Below are 13,171 nucleotides of genomic sequence, written 5' to 3' on the forward strand. Positions count from 1 at the left end.
AGACAGCTGTAGTGGTTGCAATATGTTCTCTGAGGCACTAATAGAAGGCAATATTCCCTGGAGGTCCTCTGAGGTTCTCCCATAACATCAACAGTTTAAACAAGTTCTCTTAAGGTTCTACATAACTTACCTTCAGGAAATAATCCTAGATCGCTCTCCAAATTGTAACCTTCAGGTAAGGTTCTAGAAAACTAAAGTTTTGCCTGTACCTTTTTCAGTAAAACACCTGGTTTCACTGACAGTACAAATTATGGTCAGCAGTTGTACTTTTTAAATTTTGTTTGAATATTGGAATTGCGACAAATTTGCTCAAATATTAAAACAAATGAATGTATTCAGCACAAGAGTTGACACACAGGTTGTCTGTGATGTCTGTCTGTTGCCACCGGGTGGTGCTGAGGTCTGATTCTGAGGGGAACGCCTCTTCTTCACAGTCACTGGGCTGAGAGAGCTTGCACGCAGCTTGCACAGCGAGAAGTGGGCTTCCGGTTGACGGCTTAAAATAAAATGTTTCATTTAAATAATCACGTTTGTGGTTAATAGATTTTTCATAGTGAATTATTTATAAAGTGTTTTTTTTTAGTGTTAATAGCTAATTTGCTGCTGCACATTAGAAAATTCAATATTCGAAAATTAAATACTAAATATTGTTTCCGGTTTATTGAGAACTTCCTCCTAGGAGGTTAACAAATCGACAGGTAAGGTCGAGTGGGAAGGGAGTGGAAACTCTTTCCAAAATGCCGTTGATTCTAAATCGTATTAGCGTCGAAAACATATAAAGGCTGTGATATCATGTATCTGAGCATGCTAGTGGCGTTTAGTTACCTTGTGTCAGTGCTGAAAGCAGCAGCTAGCTTATCTTGTATGAGCAGGTCCGAGGAGACTGCATGCAGTATTCGAATCTAAATGTAATATTTGTTCTATATTATTGTCCTAAAGTGGTAAGCTGCTGCTAAACAGAACTATCAAATGCCCAAAATATATACACTCCTGAGCAAATACATGCAGGGTGCAATTATCACGTTGTGTTATATTTAGGAAGACATGCCGCATTCAATGGGTTTTTAAGTACGATTCTCATTAGAAGGCAGCTGGGTTGAAGCCTACACTCAATAGTGTGAGTCATGAAAGTCGTTCTTAAAATTTTTGTTTAACGAGATCAGACGGGGTCATTATTTGATTTTCCGTGAATGTGCTGATCATAACTACATGCCTATGTAAAAAGAGAGTGGAAGAAAACTGGGATAAAAACAGAAAGACAAAGAAAGGCTGGGCTTGAGATTCTAACCTACAACCATTTCTACAAACTGCCCTCTCAAAGATCTCCTAAAGTTTTTAGTATCATAGTCAATTCTTGCCAACATTTTCTGTATGATCCAATTTCTTACATAGCTTCTGTCCAGTTTTTGAAATTTGGGGAGGATGTGTCTTTCCATACTCTTCGGGTTATTCTTGTGGCTGTAAAAGCACCTGCTTTTGCCACCACAAAGCAGTATTTGGATGCAGTGGGTAAGACCGACTGGTCTCAGAAAAAACATAACCTTGGTGATTTGGGTATTATCAAACTTAACCAGTCCACTACACGATCTAGATTTTTTTTTCCCAAAAGGGATACACTTGTTTAAATTCCCAAATAACATGAATAAATGTTCCTTTTCTGATTTACATTTCCAACAGAAATTGTTGCACATTACATCCAAACTATAAGTGGGTAAAATAAAACCCACGTATTACTTTAGAAATGGCATGAATTTTCCATGGACCTTTTTAAAAGGTATTTATTAGTATTGGAGAGTACTCCAGACCAGTTCTTCTTGCTCATTGCACATCCAAGGTCCTTTTGCCAAATCCTCAGAGTATTGAAGGTGTCCTTTTTCTATTTGTTTAACAGTTTATAAAGCACAGCTGCCTTATGTGCAACTTCATAAAGATCCAAAAAGTCACTCACTTGGTTCTTGTTCATGATAAATTGGACTTTAAAAATATTTTCTCTCATTTGTAAGTATTGCCAGAAAGTCTCTTTTCAAAACGCTTTTCTGAATAATTTCATATGACAAACCACTCCATCCAAATAAACATTGCTCATTGTACATATTCCTTTTTCAAGCCAATGTTTCCGATACACACATCACATAAAGATGTATAGATTGTCTCAGATATGAAAAATCACATTTTATGTTTATATATTTATATTTCTTCCTCTGTCTCAATGTCCATGTTTTCTTTCTACTGATCCTCGGTTTATTTTTATCTTACAGAAAGTCTTACATTTTTTGGTCAAATTGGCCAAGTACCTGTGAGGTTATTCCAACAGGCAACATCATTGAGACAGTTGATTTTTGGGAGCCACACCAATGTAATCATTTTTATCTTTTGAATGAGATGGTCCATATTTGAAAGTACAGTTTTGTCTAAATCTGAATTTAATAGAAACCCTCAGTACTGCATTGTGTATGTATATACATAGTGGTGTAAAAAGAAAAAAAAAGTGTTTGACCCATTCCTGATTTCCTTCCTTCCTTCCTCCTCGTCACGCTTGACTGTTTCAGATCATCAAACAAATGTAAATATTAGACAAAGATAACGCAAGTAAACACAAAATGAAGTTGTTTTTCTGAAGGGAAATGTTTGGCCATCTGTTCATGACCTCAAGCTGAAGTGCACTTGGGTTCTGGAGCTGCACAATGATCCAAAACACCAGAAAGTCCACCTCTTAAAAAAACCAAAGAATATTTGTAGTGGCCTGACCTGAATCTTTTGTTTAACTAATTCAAAGGTCCTGGGCTTTTGAGTTTGAATTTGAGCAACATCTGATACAGTATATATTTTTTCTGTTTAAATGTTCTTTTTGATGTTTTATTTATTGTTAATTGAAACAAAGATATCTTTATAAAAATAACTGATATTTAAATTCTCTTTGCTCTTAATCATATTATTTATGAATGTTTACCTAGCTCAAAGTAGATGTGGCACAATGTGTGCTGATGACTATTCTTGAGAGCCACAGTTTCTGTGTTGCAATAAGGGGTCATTCTCAGGACGAAGCAATAAGATGTCCAAATAAAAACATTCTATAAACTGTAGCTGGCAACATGGATGGAAGAAGGAGGAGTAGATCATTAATAAGGCTGATAGTACCAATGGATGGAGACTTGTGTCGTGTGTGTGTTTAGGTAAAGCATCCTGCAGGGTGCACAAGGTGTCATGGATGCAGTGAAGGAAGGTCATAAGACCAGCTTGAGCTCTGGGAAAATAGTGGCTCTGGCTGCAGGGCTTTCCGTCGGGGCCACTCTGGGCTACATCATCTATCGCCACATAAACGGCACCAAGAGCAGTAAGTATCTCTCATTGAACAGGTATCATTCCAAACCTAATTTGTGTATGATAATTAATAGATTTTATTTTATTATGAGCTTATCTGTATATGATTGATATTAACAGATCAGGGTCCCAACACTGAGGTGTCCAAGATGACGCTTCCTATAGAGGTGTACAGGAACATGTACCGATGCCAAGCCACATTTTTAGACATGGTGAGTTGTTCAGACCTTTTCACTGTCTGCTTCTTTGTTGCTTGTTCCGTGTGGTTGAACATTTATTGTAAATGAGTGGAAATAACCGGAATGCATTTATTTTGTGGCAACATGGTGGTTAGCACTGTTATCTTACAGCACGAAGGTCCTGAGTTCAAATCCACCAACTGGCTGGGGACTTTGTGTTTGTGTGGGTTCTCTCTTGGTACTCTGCAATAAGTCTGACTTTTTCTGTTTAACTGAAACCTGGCAACAACCTGATGACTTTTCTCCGCTAAATGAATCTACTCCTCTGGGGTTTGTTTGCTTTTCTAAACCTCGCTGCTCAGGTCGTGAGGGTGGTCTCGCGATCATTTTTCGTCAGCACTTGAAGGTCCTGCCAGTTAATGTTCATACCTTTAGCTCCCTAGAGTGCCTTGCATGTGAGCTGACTGGACCCATTCCCACCATGATAGCTACTGTCCCCCCCCCCCCAAAACCTAACCCTGACTTCCTCAGTGACTTTGCTAATCTGCTAACCCATCCTTCATCTCTCTCCCCAAATGTTATCTTGGTGGGAGATTTCAACATTCATATATAATAATATGAATATATAATAATGACCTTCTGGTCACCAGAGACTTTTCCCCCTGTCTCGAGGGCTTTGAATTTAAACAATTTATTGACTTTTCCCACTCACTCCAAAGGGCACACCTTGGACTTGATTTGCTGTTCTGGTCTTACTCCCTCGAATCTTTCTGCTGCTAAAATTCCCATAACTGACCATTTCCTCCTTTCATTTAACCTCAGTCTCAGCTGCTCTTCTACCAAACCAAACCGTCTCATCTCATTCCACAACATCAAGAACATTGTATGGACATTCTCACTACCAGACTGGACAATATTCAGATTCCGGACTTCTATTCTGCTCCTGATGATTTGTTATTATATTATAAAAATTGTTTACTCAATGTCCTTGATTCTCTGGCTCCTGTAAAAACTCACTCTGTTTCCTTCACTCGCTCTGCTCCCTGGTTTTACCTATGAACTCCGAGCATTGAAGGCCAAAGCTTGCGCAGCTAGAGCATAGATACAGTGGCTTGCAAAAGTATTCGGCCCTCTTGAACTTTCCCACATTTTGTCACATTACAGCCACAAACATTAATCAATTTTATTGGAATTCCACGTGAAAGACCAACACAAAGTGGTGCACACGTGAGAAGTGGAACGAAAATCATACATGATTCCAAACATTTTTTACAAATAAATAACTGCAAAGTGGGGTGTGCGTAATTATTCAGCCCCCTGAGTCAATACTTTGTAGAACCACCTTTTGCTGCAATTACAGCTGCCAGTCTTTTAGGGTCTGTCTCTACCAGCTTTGCACATCTACAGACTGAAATCCTTGCCCATTCTTCTTTGCAAAACAGCTCCACAACTGCCCTGAGGTTGGCCTCAGAGGTTGTCTAAGAGAATACTGGGAGCAACAACACCATGAAGTCCAAAGAACACACCAGACAGGTCAGGGATAAAGTTATTGAGAAATTTAAAGCAGACTTATGCTACAAAAAGATTTCCCAAGCCTTGAACATCCCACGGAGCACTGTTTAAGCGATCATTCAGAAATGGAAGGAGTATGGCACAACTGTAAACCTACCAAGACAAGGCCGTCCACCTAAACTCACAGGCCGAACAAGGAGAGCACTGATCAGAAATGCAGCCAAGAGGCCCATGGTGACTCTGGACGAGCTGCAGAGATCTACAGCTCAGGTGGGGGAATCTGTCCATAGGACATCCAAGATGGCGGCGCGTGAACAACGCGTCTCTCCGTGTCTCTCCAGAATCTGCTATTTAGCGGTTTTTTATCTACTTTTAACCGGATTATTCGTCCAGAATTGCTGTGCGTTGCTGACCTACAGCAGACAAGAGCTTCTGGACATCTGGACTCATAACTCCAACAGTTTTGTCGCCGATCTCCGACTCATCCCAGAGATCTCCAGAACACCGGAGGCTGCCCATTCTTCCCGGCCGGGCGGAAGTGCACGCAGACGGCGCCGAGATCGTAAACAAAGGCGAGGTAGGCGCGGAGGGCTACGGGATAAGCTAAAGCTAACACACACCGGCTGCCTTTACCCAGTATTTTCCTCGCCAATGTCCGTTCTCTGGCAGACAAAATGGATGAGATACGGCTCTCCATCACTAACAACAGACGGATTATGGACTCAAATGTCATGTTTTTCACCGAAACATGGTTGAACAACAGCTGCCCGGACAATGCTATCGAGTTAGCAGGACACTACACACACCGAGCCAACAGGCTAGCAGATGACTCCGGCAAGACCAGAGGTGGAGGTTTGTACATTTATATTAACGATGCTTGGTGCATGAACTCCACTACTACTGAGAGTCACTGCTCACCTAATGCGGAGTTTTTAATGGTCAAATGCAGACCTTATTACTAGGGGTGCAACGATATTCGTATCGATATTGAACCGTTCGATACAGTGCTTTCGGTTCGGTACGCATATGTATCGAACAATACAACATTTGTAATTTATTTTATCAACTTTCCTTCTGACGATGCTGTCTGTGTTGAGCGCTCAGTGAATCTGCGTTCGACTACTCCGCCTAGGCTGCACTGTCGAGCGCAGATCCACTGAGCGCTCAACACAGACAGCATAGTCAGGAGGAAGAGCGCAGGGCAAGCTAGCGAGACAGAAGTTAAGCTCTCCTTGCAAGATGGACCTCCCCCACCCTCATTCAGATCTGGCGTTTGGAATTATTTTGGTTTTCATGTGACGTATGACCCTGAAGGTAAGCGAGTCATGGACTAAAGTAAAACAGTATGTTGGATGTGCCATGCAATGCTTAATTACATTGGTGTGAACTAGTGTGTTAGCGCAGTTAGCTCGTTAACGTGTTGGCCGTCTAGCCCCATGCACGGGGCAATCGGCGGTAGCTCGTTAACGGAGATTTGCCGTGTTGTGGCGTTAAGGTCATTTCAACGAGATTAACCTGAAAGCACTAGTGGGAACACAACGAATATGACTGCACATTTACGCCGACATCATCCTAGTGCAAAGACAAAAACAACAAGCATGCTACTAACTTTAGCCGAGTCATTTAGACAGCTGTTAGCACGTGATTCTCCTTATGCTGCTGAGAATATAGCCCAGAAGAAGCGGATAGTATAGCTTTTATTTTGGAAAGAGACATTTCTCTGTAATAAACTCTCTTTTCCAAAGATGAGTGATTCCTCAATCAGATACAGGGCTCGCAAAATCGCTAGCCCGACGTCCCGGAGCTAGCGATCTTTCCAGTCGGGCTACAAAAATCTCTCTGCCCTGCCCGTCGGGCTATTGTAGGAAAAATATATGTCAATGCTTTTGCATTCTTTCAGAAATGTAGCTGGGTAATTATGTCATTGGCATCGGTGAGCCACTGTCAATATGTGACATATTGAAATCGCGTTTGAATTTGCGCTTGTTTTTTTGCTTTCACTTTGCAATGACAGCACTGATCTGTGAGTGATGATAATTTGTGCACCAATTCCTCTGACATCGTCTTATTAATCGTTAGCTTACTATGCAAACATGACAAGTGAAATCTCCCGCAGCAAGCTTAAACATGTGAGAGGTTGATCGCGCAGAGAATCGCTGAGCTTATGTGAGTCCGTGTGTAAAAGTACCAGTATATATATTTTAGTTCTGCTGAGCCAAATAAGACAGGTCGGGGTGAAGAAGTGACAGCCAAAGAAAAGCTTACCACAAAACGGAGAAGTTATGACAAATGAGACTATAAGGCAAAAAGAAAGTGCAGCTTTATGGTTTCATGGACAAAAGAATTTCTGTGGCTGCAATATGACGAGCTAAATAACCAGGGGTGCACATAAGTGGTCCGCAGGTGCGCATTCGCTGTCAAAATAAAAAACGCGCACAAGGGTTAGGGTTAAATTTAAAAACTGTACTTTTGAGTTAAAATATATATTTATAATTTTAATAAATGACAAATTAAAAAGGCATGAACATTTTTTTGTATCGAAAAAATATCGAACCGTGACACCAAAGTATCGAACCGAACCGAACCGTGAATTTTGTGTATCGTTGCACCCCTACTTATTACCTCCCCAGAGAACTCACTTCTATCATACTCACTGCCGTGTATACAGTGGGGCAAAAAAGTATTTAGTCAGCCACCGATTGTGCAAGTTCCCCCACCTAAAATGATGACAGAGGTCAGTAATTTGCACCAGAGGTACACTTCAACTGTGAGAGACAGAATGTGAAAAAAAAATCCATGAATCCACATGGTAGGATTTGTAAAGAATTTATTCGTAAATCAGGGTGGAAAATAAGTATTTGGTCACCTCAAACAAGGAAAATCTCTGGCTCTCACAGACCTGTAACGTCTTCTGTAAGAAGCTTTTCTGTCCCCCACTCGTTACCTGTATGAATGGCACCTGTTTGAACTCATCATCTGTATAAAAGACACCTGTCCACAGCCTCAAACAGTCAGACTCCAAACCTCCGCCATGGCCAAGACCAAAGAGCTTTCGAAGGACACCAGGAAAAGTATTGTAGACCTGCACCAGACTGGGAAGAGTGAATCTACAATAGGCAAGCAGCTTGGTGTGAAAAAATCAACTGTGGGAGCAATCATCAGAAAATGGGAGACATACAAGACCACTGATAATCTCCCTCGATCTGGGGCTCAACGCAAGATCTCATCCCGTGGGGTCAAAATGATCATGAGAACGGTGAGCAAAGATCCCAGAACCACACGGGGGGACCTGGTGAATGACCTGCAGAGAGCTGGGACCAAAGTAACAAAGGTCACCATCAGTAACACACTACAACGGCAGGGAATCAAATCCCGCAGTGCCAGACGTGTTCCGCTGCTGAAGCCAGTGCATGTCCAGGCCCGTCTGAAGTTTGCCAGAGAGCACATGGATGATACAGCAGAGGATTGGGAGAATGTCATGTGGTCAGATGAAACCAAAGTAGAACTTTTTGGTATAAACTCAACTCGTCGTGTTTGGAGGAAGAAGAATACTGAGTTGCATCCCAAGAACACCATACCTACTGTGAAGCATGGGGGTGGAAACATCATGCTATGGGGCTGTTTTTCTGCCAAGGGGACAGGACGACTGATCCGTGTTAAGGACAGAATGAATGGGGCCATGTATTGTGAGATTTTGAGCCAAAACCTCCTTCCATCAGTGAGAACTTTGAAGATGAAACGAGGCTGGGTCTTCCAACATGACAATGATCCAAAACACACCGCCCGGGCAACAAAGGAGTGGCTCCGTAAGAAGCATTTGAAAGTCCTGGAGTGGCCTAGCCAGTCTCCAGACCTCAACCCCATAGAAAATCTGTGGCGGGAGTTGAAAGTCCGTGTTGCTCGGCGACAGCCCCAAAACATCACTGCTCTCGAGAAGATCTGCATGGAGGAATGGGCCAAAATACCAGCTACTGTGTGTGCAAACCTGGTAAAGACCTATAGTAAACGTTTGACCTCTGTTATTGCCAACAAAGGTTATGTTACAAAGTATTGAGTTGTATTTTTGTTATTGACCAAATACTTATTTTCCACCCTGATTTACGAATAAATTCTTTACAAATCCTACCATTTGGATTCATGGATTTTTTTTTCACATTCTGTCTCTCACAGTTGAAGTGTACCTGTGGTGCAAATTACTGACCTCTGTCATCATTTTAGGTGGGGGAACTTGCACAGTCGGTGGCTGACTAAATACTTTTTTGCCCCACTGTATACCCCCCGACGCTAATGCTAGGTTGGCCATGAAAGAACTTTCTGCAGCCATTAACAAACACCAGAATAAACACCCCGAGGCTGCTTTTATTGTTGCTGGCGACTTCAACCACACCAACTTAAAGACAGTCCTCTCCAGATTCCACCAACATGTCTCCTGCCACACCAGAGGAGACAAGACTTTAGACCATGTGTATTCCAACCTGGCTGGAGCCTACAAAGCCGCACCCCTCCCCCACATTGGACAATCGGACCATCTCTCCCTGTTCCTCACACCTCGGTATTCACCACTCATCCAACGTGTGAAACCTGCTGTGAGGACAATTAAAGTGTGGCCAGAGGGGACAGACGCAGTGCTCCAGGACAGATTTAAAAACACAGACTGGAATATGTTCACCCACACAGACCTGGACCAGTACGCCTCATCTGTACTGGATTACATCTCCGAAACCACAGACAGTGTCACCACCCAGAAACGGATCACCATGTACCCCAACCAGAAGCCTTGGATGAACCGGGATGTTCGTCTTCTCCTGAAGGCCCGCAACACCGCCTTTAGGTCAGGAGATGCACACGCCTACAGTACAGCCAGGGCTAATCTAAAGAAGGGCATCAAAAAAGCCAAACACCATTACAAAAAGAAGGTAGAAGAACACTTCTCCAACTCCAACCCCCGACGCATGTGGCAAGGACTCCAGACCATTACAGAGTACAGGACCACCAAACCCTCCCCCGCATCCTCTGATGTCTCCTTCCTCAACGAGCTCAACAACTTTTATGCTCGTTTTGAGCGAGGGAACCCTACAACCACAACCAAAGCAGACGTGACGCCAGACCACCAACCTCTGACTCTCTCCCCTACTGATGTAGGAGCGGTGCTGAGCAGGATCAATGTCCACAAGGCTGCAGGTCCTGATGGCATCCCCGGGCGTGTTCTCAGAGCGTGTTCTGGGGAGCTTGCAGGAGTGCTCACAGACATATTCAACCTGTCCTTGGCCCACGCTGTGGTACCGGCCTGCTTCAAATCCACCTCCATCGTCCCGATACCCAAAAACTCCAACCCATCTTGCCTCAATGACTACCGCCCAGTAGCACTCACCCCCATCATCACTAAGTGCTTAGAGCAGCTGGTCCTAGCACACTTCAAATCCTGTCTCCCCCCCACCCTGGACCCCCACCAATTCGCATACCGCCAGAACAGGAGCACAGAGGATGCAGTCTCCATCGCACTGCACTCTGTCCTCTCACACCTGGACATCAACAACACCTACGCCAGAATGCTGTTTATAGACTTCAGTTCAGCATTCAATACAATCCACCCCTCACAACTCATCAGGAAACTGACAGACCTGGGCATCAGTTCCCTCATCTGCAAATGGTTACTGAACTTCCTGACCAACCGCCCCCAACATGTCCGGCTGGATAACCACTGTTCATCTACAGTCACGATGAACACCGTGTACCACAAGGCTGTGTGATGAGCCCTTTCCTCTACTCCCTCTTCACCCACGACTGCAGACCTGCTGATGGTTCCAACACCATCATTAAGTTTGCAGATGACACCACGGTGATTGGCCTCATCAGTGACAATGATGAGGCCGCCTACAGGGAGGAGGTGGATCGTCTGGCTGAGTGGTGCGACAGAAACAACCTGCTGCTTAACACCGAGAAGACCAAGGAGCTCATCGTGGACTACAGGAGGAATGCTGACCCACATCCACCCATCCACATTAAGGGGACGGCTGTGGAGCGTGTGAGCAGCTTCAAGTTCCTGGGAGTCCACATCTCCGAGGATCTCACCTGGACAACCAACTGCTCCAAGCTGGTCAAGAAGGCTCACCAGGGCCTCTTCTTCTTGAGGACTCTGAGGAAGAACCACCTGTCCTCAGACATCCTGGTGAACTTCTATCGTTGCACCATCGAGAGCATCCTGACCAACTGTATAACAGTCTGGTATTGGAACTGCTCTGCCTCGGACCAGAAGGCGTTGCAGAGGGTCGTGAAAACTGCCCAGCGCATCGCCGGAGCACCACTTCCTGCCATGAAAGACATCTACAGGGAGCGGTGTCTGAAAAGGGCTGGGAAAATCATCAAAGACCCCAGTCACCCATCACATGGACTCTTCACCCTCCTGCCCTCTGGGAGGCGCTACAGGAGCCTCCGGACTAAGACCACCAGGTACCGGAACAGCTTCTTCCCCACAGCTGTCAGACTCCTGAACTCTGCCTCCTGACATCTGACCCACGTTAACACATGGACTGAACACACACACACCCACAATGGACAACCGTACCCTCAAACACACAATAATAACATGGACTGAACCACCACTCACAACCACTAGCACTTTATATAGCCTCTGTAGGAATTATATCTCACTTATCTTAACTGAACTACTGTATAGCTCTGTGTAAATAATCATTCTGTACATTCGATAATTTTTAACCCTACAACTGTTTACAACTTGCATAGTTCCCATTTCTGTATAGCTGTATATCTCAGATTTCTGTAAAGTTATTTATTTCATATTCTGTATAGTTTTTCATATTTATATCCTGTTCATAGCCTGTACATAGCTTGTACTCACTACAGCCTGTACATACTTATAGTTATAGAATATTCACAACATACTTCATACCGTGTACATTATAACATACCATAATAGACCCATTTCTGTAATATACTCACATATCTATATTATTGCTAATATATATTGTAATATATCTATATCACTAAAGCACTTCTGGATGGATGCAAACTGCATTTCGTTGCCCTGTACCTGTGAATGTGCAATGACAATAAAGTTGAATTCTAATTCTAATTAGTCGTGCACTGCACAAAGTTGGCCTTTATGGAAGAGTGGCAAGAAGAAAGCCATTGTTAACAGAAAACCATAAGAAGTCCCTTTGCAGTTTGCCACAAGCCATGTGGGGGACACAGCAAACATGTGGAAGAAGCTACTCTGGTCAGATGAGACCAAAATGGAACTTTTTGGCCAAAATGCAAAACGCTATGTGTGGCAGAAAACTAACACTGCACATCACTCTGAACACACCATCCCCACTGTCAGATATGGTGGTGGCAGCATCATGCTCTGGGGGTGCTTCTCTTCAGCAGGGACAGGGAAGCTGGTCAGAGTTGATGGGAAGATGGATGGAGCCAAATACAGGACAGTCTATACTGATAAAACGTTCTTTGGATCCTAACAACTTTAACAACCTCCATCTGATTTCTAATCTACCCTTCATCTCTAAAATACTCGGAAAAGTAGTTGGAACTTTATTCACAACTGGTTAATAATAACATCTACGAGAGATTTCAATCTGGTTTTCGTTCATGTCACAGTACAGAAACTGCTTTACCTAAAGTCACTAATGTCGAGAAGATCACTGGTCTTCTTGACATTCTCGCCCTTTTGGATCTGAACTCAGCCTTCGACACCATCTCTCACTCCGTCCTTCTAAGCAGACTTTCCTCTCTCGGCATCTCTGACACACCCCTAGCCTGGTTTCAATCATATCTCCTTGACCGCTCCCAGTTTATTCAACTGAAATCATTCCGCTCTCGTCTATTCCCGGTCACTTCTGGTGTACCCCCAAGGTTTTAGTCTTAGGCCCTCATCTCTTCATAATATACATCCTCCCTCTAGAATTTGATCTTCACTTTCACTGTTTTGCTGATGACACCCAGTTAAATCTTTCCTGCAGACCTGATTCCTCCCTCCCACCTTCTTCCCTTACAGAATGTCTATCCGAATTAAAATCCTGGTTTATCTCAGATTCAGATTCAAGATTCAATATTCTTTATTTGTCACGTGCATGGTTATACAGGTGTAACACGCAGTGAAATGTGACCTGATACGTTCCTCGACTGTGCAAAGAAAAAAG

General features: G+C 43.4%; 1 protein-coding gene across 3 annotated transcripts in view; it reads left to right on the forward strand.

Moving 5' to 3' along the window:
- The first annotated feature begins 621 nt into the window (after positions 1–621).
- tdrkh (tudor and KH domain containing) overlaps positions 622–13,171 on the forward strand; it is a 35,038-nt gene continuing 22,488 nt past the window's right edge. For all 3 annotated transcript variants that reach the window (XM_085465442.1, XM_085465443.1, XM_085465441.1), the window contains exons 1-3: positions 622–698; positions 3,174–3,334; positions 3,442–3,533. In XM_085465442.1, the coding sequence (XP_085321568.1) occupies positions 3,205–3,334; positions 3,442–3,533 (222 nt within the window). In that variant the 5' untranslated portion in view covers positions 622–698; positions 3,174–3,204. The remainder of the gene's footprint in view (positions 699–3,173; positions 3,335–3,441; positions 3,534–13,171) is intronic.

This window comes from Copadichromis virginalis, linkage group LG8, assembly GCF_057382275.1.
Source record: "Copadichromis virginalis isolate Kocher_CV1m ecotype Utaka linkage group LG8, C_Virginalis_male_GT1.1, whole genome shotgun sequence".
NCBI classification, from domain to species: domain Eukaryota; kingdom Metazoa; phylum Chordata; class Actinopteri; order Cichliformes; family Cichlidae; genus Copadichromis; species Copadichromis virginalis.